Genomic DNA, 13,870 nt, shown 5'->3' with positions numbered 1-13,870 from the left:
GTTTGGCGAAGTGACTGAGAGGAACTGGTATGCTTTTTGGTGACAGGCGCTGTACAGTGGGGAAATGCGATGGAATTTCGATTGAAAATAACATGTGTTGCAAAAATATGTAGAAGATGTAAGAAATACGAAAATATATCAATAAATACCTAGAAACGATAAGAATTGGAAAAAATTATTAAAGTCGATTAATATGAGAACGTATCGATTGAAGCATCTTAAAAACGACAAAAATCGATAGAGGCGGTAACTATAGGAAGAAGAAAAAATTATTAATACAGCCTAAGAAATCAGAATATGTTAGCTAAATCCATTTTAATGTAACATTAACAAACACCAAAAATTAAGCGACAGTAGTCAAAACAGGGTTACCCCCTTTATCCCCAAAATCTCACTCCCCAAATCAAAATCCCCAAAATCAAAATCCGATAATCAAAATCCCCAAAATCAAAACCCCAACACGAAATCCCCATTTTCTGTGTGAAAAACATTCAAATAAGGTTTAAAATCGCGGCGATTTATAAGAGATAGAAAAAATAGTTATGTTTATTCTGTTTCCAAACTAACACTTCAATATTGATGATTTCACAAATATTTAATGGGCACATTAAAGAAAATGCAATGCAACGCAATAACTTATAAATACAATTAATGTAGTATTTACATAACAAAAAATTCAAAATTCATTGCATTGCAGATAAACACCGGAACATTTTTTTTGTTCTTACAAATTATAAATACACTAGCAGACCCGGCAGACGTTGTTCTGCCCTAAATTTGGCCTATCTGCATACATTTTAATAAGCTTCTTCCGTCCAACTCTGCCCTCCCCCCACCACTCTTCACTTTTTAATGATCCTTTTATTTACTTCTCCCTCCGTCTTTTTCGCTTCATCTATCTCCATATTCGTCTCATTCTATTTCTTTCTCAGTCCCCTTCTCCTTCCTCTTTGCTCTTCTCTCATGTTCTTCTCATTCTTCTTCATCCCTTATTGCCTGCCCAGGGGGTGGTATGTATTTTGTTCCAGTCCCAGTCCCAGTCCCACTCCGAGTCTCAGTCCCAGTCCTAGTCCTAATCCCAGTCCCAGTCTGTCTCTGGCCTACTTGCCGGAAAGAACGATCGTAAATACTAATATAGGCAAATTTATATACCATATTTCACGCAAATTGAATAGGACTTATGTAAATAGGTATGTGGGTATTATTAACTCATGTCTCTATTTCGGCTTCGCATGCATATTTATTAGTTTTACCAGGTTGATGCGACTAAATTGAATATCACAATGAAAATTCTTTAGAGATCTCAGCAACAGCTTTCATTTCATATCGATATTACCCACAAATTCTAGGGCTATCCGGGTCCACGTTTTGGCCTATTTCTTGAGACCTTAGTCACCAAGCGGTATAATATATTACTCTGTACTAAAGCACTCATCAACAGCTTTCATTTGATATCCATATTGTAGAAAACATTCTAGGGTTACCCGGGTCCACGTTTGAACAAAATGACCGACGCATCCTTCAAACGCCGGCGACCAACTAACACACATTTTAGCCATTCCTTTTATATTTATATAGATTTTTATTTTTCACACTTCAGTATAATATTAAAACGAAATGCAGATATTCGTTGTTTTTGAAATTCGGCCTAAAGTTGCACATGGAACAAGAAAAGACTCTCCTGAATTAAAAAAATATATCTTAGTACTTCTAAATTGCGGCCCCCCCCCCCCCCCCCCAAGAAACCCCGGGCCGGGGGTAATCCTCCCTCTCGCCAGGCCTGGTGATGTGCTATACTTGATATCATTCGCTATAATATTTTTTATAATTAAATACCAACCAATTACACGGAAGTATATCCGCACCACCTGAAAATATGAGTGCCGGTGCGTAAACGTAACATTTTATTATTACTTATAAACATATAAAAAAATTGCAATAAAATAATATTGCGACTATAACTGAGATATAACATATCCTATATTTCAAATTGGATCAAACTACACACGGGGTGCAAATCAAATTCAATATCGGTTCAGTAGTTTAGGAGTCCATCGCGGACAAACAATGTGACACGTGATTTTTATATATAAAGATATGTACATACATATATTTTTATGTATAAATTATATTACAAAACCCTGCCAGCAGTTTTTTGATAATTTTATGGTCTATCGTCAAGAAGTAACTAATTCGATACATTTTGCAGTTAATAAGGCGATAGAAATTCATTTGACAAAAAAAACTTATACTTTAACGGAATTTTTTCTCCAAGAAGATATTTAGGCGATGGAGATCTGTAACGTTTTGAATTTTCCTTTTTTCAATTATTCTGAGAACTTTTGCAGTTTGCTTTCGTAGTTTACTTCTATTCAATATTAATGATATTATGCTAATTTTGCGATATTTTCTCATCGCCTCTTCACTACCAGATCTAGGTTTTTCATTTAAATTTTTTAATATTTTTTCACAGTATTTATAGTAATAAATTTATAAACCAAAATTAAATAAATAGAAAATAAAATTAAAATCCGTGGTCTGGCATTGAACCGACGACTTTTGCACGGTAGTTGAAGACCTAAGCCTCTCTGCCACTGATGTACATAAGAAGTTGTTGTCAAATTCGCAATGTAACATTGACATGGTTAGAACAGAAAGGAGATATGAAAACACAATGCAAATAGAAGGAGTACCGTTAGGTTATTCCGTATAATTTTACTTTATGCTTATATGTTTTATCATACTTATATATATATAAATGCGTTATTATGTTTATACGCGTCAGAAATTTACTTTACGATTTAATTAAAATTTTTGTGATTTTGTGTTCGAGGTTTTTTGATATTTCCTCAAAAAAGGTTTGGGGATTTAGCCCCGAAAAAGTGCGGGGATTTTGTGTTGGGGTTTCTGGTTATGGGATTTTAAATTTGAGGATTATATATTTGGAATTTTTTTTAGCTGGGAATTCTGTGTTTGGGGATTTTCTTTTTTTGAGGACTCCCGTCAAAACAAAATGGAGCCTCATGTAAAAGTCCTGGTTTGTGTTCTGGTAAAATTATGAAATCACTCAGTCTATTTGAGATCCTCATGGAGCAGCCAGTTCAACCTAACCTAACCTGGTATGAATGAATTCTAACTTAAATAAAAATAATAAAATATGCACGAAAAAGAGAAAAATTAGTATCTGCTTGAATTGGCACGGCTTAGTTAAACAAATTTAAAATTAATAAATTCCTAGTTAATAAAATATAAACGGTAGCTTTCGAGACTTTCGTCCATGACACAAATTTACTTACTGTTCCCCACAGTCCATGGTGCAGCTCAGTTACACTTGAGTTCGACTCTACTTAATCGCAAATCAATTGTTGTAAATCCGACGTTAACAAAAACAAAACAAAAAATTTAACAAAAGCACGCAACTAAAAAGGTAACAAAGGAAAAGTGGTGAAAGCGTTTAAAGACCGATAAAAAATTGATTGCGCAGTAGCGGTTGAGCGTAGAAAATTTTGTTTTTAGAAATTTAGGAAAACCAGAGGAGTTGAGATGCACATCAAATTAGAGACACAAATTGAATGCCATTTTAACGCACATGCTTAGTTAAAATGTAGATAGAAAAAAGAAACACAACAACAATAAATGACTGAAAACCAAGTCAATTGATGTATTTTTTTTTTCACTGGCTCCCCTTCAACTGACCGGTTAGTTGTTGGTCGCTCTTTTGTGGGTAAATTATTTGCTGCAAGTTCGTACCGCATGATGAATGGGTATTAAGACATTTTGGAAACTTTATAAACTGGCACAATTTTTCATTATGTTAATATAGTATTAGAGAATTTTTGTGGATTTTTCTTTCCTTTGTTTTGTTGTCTTATTTCATTTTAACAAATCAAAGCGTTTATAGCAACGCGCTTTGTTGTTGATGAGTTGTTAGAAAATGAGTTCGAGTGCGCATGATTTTGGTTGGCTTGAGCAAGTTTTCGTTTTCTAAATTTTTTTTTGGTGATGTTGAAGGGCAAAAGAATAGTTAAGTAATAGTAAATGTGTTTAGAAATACAAATAAAACTAAACCTAAACTATATAGAACTGTCTGTTAGTTGAAATAAAATAGTATATACCCAGTTGCAAGATTAAATTAAATATTACAGTAACATTTCCCCTTTGAGTTCAAAAAACTCGTCATTTAGCGGTGAATAAGTTTTGTCATTTTTAATGTAAGTCCACTATAAAGCGGAAATAATTATTAACGCTCACTTAATCCATACCATTATAACCTTTCTTTAAGTAGTCGCTTAACAAGCAGAGTAGCAACATCGTAAGCAGCATTTGTTTATTTACGCATTACCGGCCATTTCAACCTAACCTAACCTAACGCATTACAAAAAAACATATTTTGCAAACAAATGCTCAGGAGCACAACGCTTTAGCTATTTAATGTTTGCATTATATTTTGTTAAATTTCTTTTTAGACTCAACAAATAACGTAATACTTTTATAGCATATTCACGAATTATTTTTTGAGCGTAAAGAAACTTGCGTACATACATACGTCTTTCTTCGTTGCTAGTTAATCAACAACTAAGCCACTACCAGTACGATGATTTTACTTTTACCAACACATCTACAATTTCAATGTTGGTGACCACCGCTATAAAGTGATGAGGAGAAGTGTTCCCTTGATAACATGTATACGCTCTCTATGTCGTCAGGTCGCTAATATTGCACCTTCAGATATGTAACACGTCCTTGACAATTTTCACCATACACAGAATTTTGTGGTAGAATTTTAAATTATTCTTATGAGCAAGCATCTGAAACTCATGTTTACTACTTATAAGCAGAGGTCTCTTTTCCCTCTCTTCAGCAAGATTACGCTCACATACACTTAGCAGCTTGAGCCTGCGAGAGAATGGACGTTCCCAATTTGTCCGCGGAAACGACATATATTGGGTGAGCTTTCACTATGGTTTGTCGAAAAGTGATTTCAGAAAGAAGGAACGAGGGTCGAGTGGAGAAATTATTGGCTGTTTGCTTTTTAAGTAGCCTCTTTTAGTTCCTTTCTCACTGTACAGTAGCATTTGCGTATCCTACCTGTCACAAGGATATGATTGGGGTTGATACTTGAACGTCGTAGAACGTGTATATTCAGGCAAATGGTAAATGTCTGCCTCCGATCACGATTTAAATTGAACAGTAGTAGGACGCGGTTGTTTAGATGGGCGGTGTGCTGCCCGACCGGCGTTTTTCGATGGGAGACTTCGTGGTAGACAGAGAAATTTCGAAATGTAGAGCTTTCAATTGGCACCACTCCAACAAAGCCAAGATAAGTAAACTTCCTCGGACTGACAGCTCTACAAGTAGAGGTTACGGAATTGTGAAATTAAGAGTTCGAAATTCTTGGGTAAGCGCAAACCTTGAATCGTTTGAGGGATCTTGCTCAACTGGATTTTCTGGAAGATGTAGATAGAAGATGGGCGCAGTGAGGTGAAGATTTTCTTTGGTGTTATTTCAAACGAATTTTTGAGGCCAGTTGAGCTTTGATCCTAAATCGTAAGGAATGGTATAGCAGAACGGTTTGAAGGGGTACGATTAAACGACCTCCTTCAGACATTTTGCTATGCTGGGGGCTTATGTGGAATAAATGGCAAAACTTTCCAGGGAAAATCTTCTGAATACATTATGGGACGTTTAAGAGACGTCCCTGGGTATCTAGCTTATGTGGATATAAAAACGGAAATATTCTTAAAATTAGGTCAGTTGTGGTAGTACGTTTGGTGCCAATAAAGCTTTAGTTGTCTTGTACTGCTCACGAGAGGCAGTTGGAAAACGCTGTGAGCTCTTAATTGTCCTTTGCCCAATGAGTACCGCAACTATCTGAATTATTCTCTTTTAAGGGTATCAAAATTGTTTTAGATTATATAAGCGTCGCTAAGCGGATGCTGAGTGATGCGAATCTTAATTATTCTTTTAAATACCAGGACCTACTTCGATTCATTGATGCCAATAGTTAGATTGTCTCCGTGATGACCCATCGATCACCCGTCACCCAAATCAAAGCACCGCAATGTCGATTCGACAGATTCTTGGCTCAATGGCTACACTCACCAGCCAGATTTGATGGTATCGTTGTTGACCCGAGAGCCCATAGGGTCGTCTGCTTTGTGAAGATGATGGCCGTTCAGTTACCTGTACTATTTATATGCTGTACAGTGCTACTACATGCCGCCTGGATAGCGAAAAACATGGAAATGCATTAACAGACCCCAGAAATGTCGTAGATGTGAACATGATTAGTAGTGTTGCAAAAGGTCGCATCTCACAAGCTATATTTTATTCATCCGCAAAAACTAAGAAATCGAGTTTCCGACCAAACTTCTTATTTTCCCAATTATTCCTTGTAGAAAAGAGTAGAGTTTGCGTTGCAGACTTTCATAGCATGCATTGTGGTACAATCAGTGTCAAATTCTTCAACAACTCATGCTCACATTAACTTCTACCACTTACTTTCGTTATTTGATTTTTTTGGTTTGTCATGTTTTTTGGCTATAAATTTCACTCATTTTGGCTGTTTCACTCGTCGCATTTTGTGTGTCACTGGCGCGTGCACACGCTTTCAAAATGCGTATGACCAACCGAAAGCTGCAGCTGAAACAAATTTCATTTATGGCTTTTTCCTAAGTTTTTTTTTAATGTTTGCTGTTATGCTTTTTTCTGCTTTTTTTATTAAATTTTTTCTTTCAAGCGTGTGGCCACACTTTTTGGCAGTCATTGCACGCCTGTCCATTTGGCCACAATTTGATGGCAGCTGCATTTGGCTTGGTCATGTTGAACACATGATTTATATGTTTGCACGTACTTGCCTAAAATTTATTTATTTTCTAACATTTCTATACATACACACATTCATATATACATACATACAACATAGTTAGTGCGTATAGGCTTTTAGTTTCTCTTTCGGATGTTTGACGTTTTTTTTTAAATTTTTTGTTTATTCTTGACTGTTATCCAATTGTTGATGGCTAAGTTGCACATCTGTGTATGTGTTTAATTTGTTTTAAGAAGTCAGCATCTGGATTATGTTTGTTTTCATAGATTATCTGATTTTATTAATCTGCCATTTCCTGTCAAATAGATTTTCTTCAATTTTGGTTAGACTTCCAAGCGGGATTTCAGCTTCATACAGGTTTACTTTTCGCATTTGTGACATAATATTGACATTTACGATATATCCAATCATAACCGAGTTTAAGTTCAGCTGGCCGGTCACTAAAGACCTCACATAGACTGAATGTGTCCATAGTGTTACCAGGATTAGTTTGACGGCCAACGGAAAAACCTCAATTAGATATCAAGATTTATTTTATATAATAACTCCGTCCTCTTGACAAATACAAAACGTTTCTTAGGACCAGGCTTAATTGCCTCCCCGAGATTTAGCAACATCCTCAGCCATTTCATCCTGCAGCTCGCATTTCTTGCATCTACTTTAACTGGCGAGGCCTAACTTAGAAGAAGGAAGAGCGAGAAGAAAGCAGGGGCCAGTTAGGATGCCCATCGTGATCCTTAAGTCTTCTCTCTTTAGAGATGTGAGCAATTATCTGAGTCTAAAGTCGTAGAATTTGCACATGATCTAAGAAATTTTGTAGAGTATTGATGCATATGACCGCTTAAAGCCGGGGTTTTGGGTTGCCTTAAACCATCTATGTATTCAGCACTGCAAACTACAATGAATTTTTCGAATCTAGTTACTGGTGGGCAAGTAACAGTTACAGATTACACTGCTTCTAAAAACTGTTGCTTCTATGACAATATTTCGAAACTTTTTCCATTTAGGACATACTCTTCCGCCTACCACACCAAAGATCCTGGGTTCACGCCCCGGGGGTCGCCCCTCGGTAGTGTTTGGAAAGCACTCCGAGTGTATTTCTGCCATGAAAAGCTTCTGAGTGAAAACTCATCTGCCTTGAAAATGACGTTCGAAGTCGGCATAAACCAAGTAGAACCCAATTGGACGCAAGAAACTCTGCCTAAACTCTCTTCGGAGGTTATCGCGTCTTACGTTTTTTTTATAAGCTATGCTAATTTGTTAATGGGCGCAGTTCGAGCTCAGTGACACCACCGATAAATCTTTGTTACACTTACCATAAAAAGGAGGAATTTACTTCCTGCATTGAAGGAATAATCTTATATTGATTATCTGGTAGAGCTACTAACCATGTCCAATTTGGGATCTTAGCCTCCAAAAAGCTTAGCTTATAAGAGAAACGTTTTAAAATTTTACACATAATACACATCTAGAAATTGTGCTCTACTCATGGTATATCATGGTACGTCATTGTATCGAAAAGTTTTTCTTTATTTAGAGTTAAATAACTCATAAATGTGGTATGACTAGGATATTTTGTATATTGTCTTAAGTTTTATGATCAGAACCCACTCTTGGTCGTTCTTTTCTACAAAGGATTTTATTGGTGAACACAAAGCCAAGTAATATCGAAACCGCTTCCGAGACACTACTGTAGCGATCTAATTTATAGTTTTACTAGAAGACCCGGCAGACGTTGTCCTGCCCTAAATTTGGCCAATCTGCATACATTCTAATAAGCTTTTTCCGTCTGAATCTGCCCTCTCTCCCTCTTAACTTTTTCCTAATCTTTTTATTCACTCCTCCCTCCGTCTTTTTCGCTTCATCTATCTCCATATTCGTCTCATTCTATCTCTTTCTCAATCTCCTTCGCCTTCTCTCTTTTCTCTTCTCTCAATTTCTTCTCATTCTTCTGCATCCCTTATTGCCTGTCCCAGAAGGTGGTTGTATTTTATTCCAGTCCCAGTCCCACTCCGAGTTTCAGTCTCAGTCCTAGTCCTAATCCCAGTCCCAGTCCGTTTATGGATAATATATTACTCTCTACTAAAGCACTCATCAGCAGCTTTCATTTGATATCCATATTGTATAAACACTGTCTAGGCATTCACTGGCCCACGTTTTGGCCTATATCTCGACACCCTAGTCAGCCGGGGGTATGAAAATTACCCTCTGCTAAAGTACTCATCCACAGCTTTCATTTGATATCCATATTCTATAAACACATTCTAGGGGTACCCGGGTCCACGTTTTGGCCTATATCTCGAGACCCTAGTCAGCCGGGGGTATGGAAATTACCCTCTGCTAAAGCACTCATCAACAGCTTTCATTTGATATCAATATTCTATAAACACATTCTAGGGGTACCCGGGTCCACGTTTTGGCCTATATCTCGAGACCCTAGTCAGCCGGGGGTATGAAAATTACCCTCTACTAAAGCACTCATCAACAACTTTCATTTGATATCCATATTCTATACACACATTCTAGGGGTACCCAGGTCCACGTTTTGGCCTATATTTCGAGACCCGAGTCACCCAGTTGTATCTTTCGTATCAGGGACTTTAGAAAAAAAGTAAGAACCCTGGACATTTGAAAAATATAAGGATATTATTATTATTATTTTTTTTTTCAGAAATATTTTACTTTGCCCTGAAGAAGCGAAATTATGTGAGAAATTCCATTCCAGTTTGTTCACAGGATATTTTGCACGAATTACTTGCTAGCTCAGCTAATTAAGCACTATTTATTAACCTGTTAACCTGCTTACAAATGACCTTCTGTTTATTGATGTACAAGAAGCTAAATGCAAGCGAAAATACAACAAAAATATATATTTTAAGAAAATGTCTAAGGTAACTAACAAAAATGGAGAAAATATTCAGGCAAAACGAATATTTCTAAACACAGAATTGGCACACATTCGAGACAAGAAACAGGCGAATGACAAAAAAAATTTTAAAAAAATTAAAAACAAAAAAATATGAAATTTGAGGAGAAAAAAAAATACCTAAAATATTATATGCAACATACACGTTTGCAACAACTGTAACAGCGCAACATGTTGCTGTGCTGAAAGACTAACTCCCCAAGCGACACAAGATAAAACGGGTCAATATGAGTTTGTGGCACAAACAGAAAAAAGGAAAACGTTTCAAAAATAAATAGGAAAAAATAAACGTGAAAAAAAAGAAATTTGTAAAGCGTAAAAAATGCTCCAAATCGGTAATCTGCCGGGCGCGCATTAGTGACGTGCGCGACAGGTGGCGTTGCAATGTTTTTCATAGAGCTTGTAATAGCGCAACATTTTCTTTTTGTTTTTTTTTTTTTGCAAGAAAGCTTCTGTGCGGTTAGCAACGGGCGCACAAAAACAAGAATACATGCGACTACTACTAGTACTAGCCGCTGCCGTATTAGCTGCATATTTGCCGCTGATGTGAACGCCAAATAAGCAAAATTTTGTAGGCAACTTTTTTGGTGCTCAGCACAGCTCATGCCGCGCACGTTTTCACGACACTTTAGCGTGCAAATTCTTGCCAAAAGCATGCGCGCAACATGAGAAAATGGCAGAGAGGACAAAACATGCGAACAAGTAAGTATAATCATTTTTGAAGTTTAGAATTTTGAATTAAGAAAAAAATATAGGCAAAGTTGAAGTGACGCGCATTCAACCACTGACACGGTCGAGAGTAGGCGGCATGCCATTCTTGCACTGATTTGCTTGCTGTTAAGCGCAACTAATGTAGCTTAGCAAATGTTATTGCAAATAAAGCGATTTGCTGTTAAACTCAGTCAATGCTTGCGAATTAAAAAAAAATATATAGCAAGCAGAACAACTCGGATAACTTGACGCATGCCTAGAAACCTATATTTTTTGTGGCGGAAATCGTTTTTGTTTTGAACAGCATGAGTAGCGGTCTAATATTCATAAATATTTCAACGCAGCATGCAGCGCGAGTACAAGCGTCGATTGCGCTATAATTCTTGATATCTATAAAGCGTTCGCGGGCTTTTTAATATAAAGCGCGCCTTTTACATTCAAGCATATTGCCTTGCGAGCTTCGTATTGCAATTCACAATCCGCTAATTAGAAGCTGTTTTTTCTTATTTGTTTGCGCTCACCCATTTGTTCTCAGGCACGCTGCTGCTTTTTTCTTATCTGAGTTAACAACATGAAAAAAATATATAAATTTGACTATACATGTATAGATAGATCTAGTAGCTGCGCGTCTGCAATTCTACGATTGCCTAGGCGTAATTGATTCATTATCGTTGGCTCTGCCGCATGGCATAACAAATGCGCACCAATGCCATTGTGCAGTTATGCGCCATTGAATATTTACCTAAAATAACGTGCATGCGCGTACAACCAAATGCAAATATTCGGTTGCCAATTTATTGCTTCAACAAGTGCTCCATGTTTCAAGTACCAGCAGCGCAGCGAATAGTATATTCGGCTTGTCGATATGCCTGCTGAAGCAATTTGCCACTGTTATTGCAATTGCATATCTCTATGCCACTGATTTGGTAGCACGACGTAAATAAGCACAATAAAAAAAAAAAAAAACCAATAAATGACTTACCCTACACATATTCGCATAAAAAAACTGAGCAATTTATGTGTTGGCGGCGCGCGGCAGTGAACGGTATATGAAGCGCTGCAATGCGGCATGATTTGCGTTTGAGCGGCGCGCAATTATGCAAATTTGTTTGCAACATTATCTTGCACCGACAATGTAATTCTTGCAAAATTGGAAACGTGTTCGGCGCGCACATGCACAGAGCACATAATAGAAAATCAATAAAAAATAAAATTGAATTGAATTTTGTGTGTTTGCATTGTAGTAAAATATGCAGCGTGTAATAAAGCGCACATAAATAAATGTGCGGAAAAATTTTAAAAATTATTCAGCCACCGAAAATGGATTTTCTTTTAAACTGCTTTCTTCTGCGCCTTCTACTATTTACCAATGTAGATTCCCACGCCTATAAATAATACACAGCCATACATACAAACAAATATTTACTTACCATAACCATTGAGGCAGGTGAGCGCATCATCGCCAATGCCAGCATAGACTTTGCGATCGGCGCCCAACGCATCTGCATTGTCTTGATTGAAGCCAAATTTATCGGTGATTTGAATCGATTGAACAAGTAGTATATTATCATCGGCACCTTTGTCATTTTTTTTGTCGCTATTGTTGTTGTGGTGGCTGCTGCTGCTTACATCGCGTTTCTCACGTTGCCCATGCGCGAATGTGCTCAACAAGAACTCAGCTGTATACAAGTTTTACCAAAAACAGATAAAAAATATAAAATTAAACTTTTACAGTTGATACTCACACAAAAACAAAAACAAAAAACCTAAGCTAGAGAAAATCAATAATTCCATTGGTTCAGAGAAGTCGCGCAAATCACATATCGCAATTGCATCGAATTTCACCCAAACCAATTTCTTTCACCTTTCGTACTCCCTCCCATTTGCCCACCCATCATACAACTAAACTCATCCTTCTGAACTTACCGCCATCGAAACCGTTCGCCACTGAGCGTCTTTTACGTCCATATGATATCAGTGATTTTGCATCAGCACCGCCCATTATCGCCGCCTCATCATTCTCACATATTATTGGCTCACAACGTGGTATACAGGGTGTGACCAGCGCACGGAACTGCACCACCTCTGATGATGGGAATTTAAATGCATCAAATTGTGATACAAGCACTTTACGATTGTGCGACATTTTTTGTATAGCACCCATAATGTATTGATCTGTGGGACAACCATTGGCATCGATCAACGTTATCTCAGCATTATCTGTACCATCCATAGCAACCAATTCGCGCACAAATATTTCATAAGGACTATTTTGTTCAACAATTTCAAAGCGCAATGCCAACGGATCACCAACTTCTGCAATACGCTTCATATCGCTACCATCACGTGATGTGATCTTCATTACAACATTTGGTGAATCGATAATTATTTCTTCACTTAGCGATGATTCAATTTCACCAGTAACACCCAGATCTACATCATTCGATACCGTTTTATTAGTTAAATCATATTGACATGAAACAGCTAAACCTAAATCGGATGATGTGACAATCATGTCATGATGTTGTATCACAATATCATTCATATAACGGCCATAAGCGCTCTGGCGCACATTACACTCGAGATCATTATAGCCCATACGGAAATCGAATTCAAGTGAGTTGTTTACATTGGCCGAACAGGATTTGGGTGAACCTTTAGCGTAAACTTTACCATCGAAAAGTTTTGATGTGCGTATTTTGGTGATCATTTCACCAGAGCGACATTCAATTGAGACATTGTAACAGGAGGAAAGTTCATAAGTAGCAGCTTCTGGTACATCTAAATAGGGATCAAGCACGTCAGTTAGGGTAGCGCGACTGTGATGCGATAGACGACAGACCATGTCACCAGTGTCATTATAGTCATATGAATGGCATCTAAAAGTGAAGAACGCATTAATTTTCCATGCAGCTTTTTGAGCTAAATAATAATATTGAACTTAAAATCAAATTCAACCTTAAAACGCAAGGTCCAGAGATTTAGAGAAAGTGTTTATCGCACTAAAAAAAGCATTACTCTAGGAGCTGCCTTAATAGTTGAAAAATCTAAAAAAAACTTTGAACAAATTTGAAAGCATGTTTTTCTAGAGTCAAACAATTTTTAAGTAAAAAAGATTTCCCAGCCACATTTCCAAAATCCCCAAAAAATCTTTGAGTTCTGTTGTCTCCGTAATATTCTCATGACGAACAACGCTTACTATTATTTTTCCTCTTGTTTGATAAAAAAAAAATTGTAATATCAAAATTGTAACTGGTTCCAAAATTGGAATCGGTTCTAAAACAGTGACCGGTTAAAATATTGTAATCTGTTCCAAAACAAGTTTTCGCTCCAAATTAAGTTATTGGTTTCAAAAACATAATGGGTACCAAAAAATAAATCGGTTTCAAAACAGTGAAATGTTACAA

The 13,870-nt window shown here is 36.9% G+C and overlaps 1 protein-coding gene and 1 long non-coding RNA gene across 5 annotated transcripts in view; one reads left to right on the top strand and one right to left on the bottom strand.

The window, feature by feature from the left end:
* Positions 1 to 10,012, top strand: part of LOC137237263 (uncharacterized) — a 54,420-nt gene extending 44,408 nt beyond the window's left edge. The window contains exon 3 of the long non-coding RNA XR_010948885.1: positions 9,498 to 10,012. This is a non-coding gene — a long non-coding RNA (uncharacterized lncRNA). The remainder of the gene's footprint in view (positions 1 to 9,497) is intronic.
* LOC137237262 (uncharacterized) overlaps positions 1 to 13,870 on the bottom strand; it is a 207,698-nt gene that overhangs the window by 7,310 nt on the left and 186,518 nt on the right. For all 4 annotated transcript variants that reach the window (XM_067760684.1, XM_067760686.1, XM_067760685.1 and 1 more), the window contains 2 exons: positions 12,390 to 13,342; positions 11,894 to 12,142 (listed from right to left, as the gene is read on the bottom strand). In XM_067760684.1, coding sequence (XP_067616785.1) covers positions 11,894 to 12,142; positions 12,390 to 13,342 — 1,202 coding nt within the window. The remainder of the gene's footprint in view (positions 1 to 11,893; positions 12,143 to 12,389; positions 13,343 to 13,870) is intronic.

The sequence above is a fragment of the Eurosta solidaginis genome, chromosome 1 (assembly GCF_040869045.1).
Source record: "Eurosta solidaginis isolate ZX-2024a chromosome 1, ASM4086904v1, whole genome shotgun sequence".
NCBI lineage: Eukaryota > Metazoa > Arthropoda > Insecta > Diptera > Tephritidae > Eurosta > Eurosta solidaginis.
The sequence above is the reverse complement of the archived record's forward strand: the minus strand, read 5'-3'. Positions and strand labels throughout refer to the sequence as shown.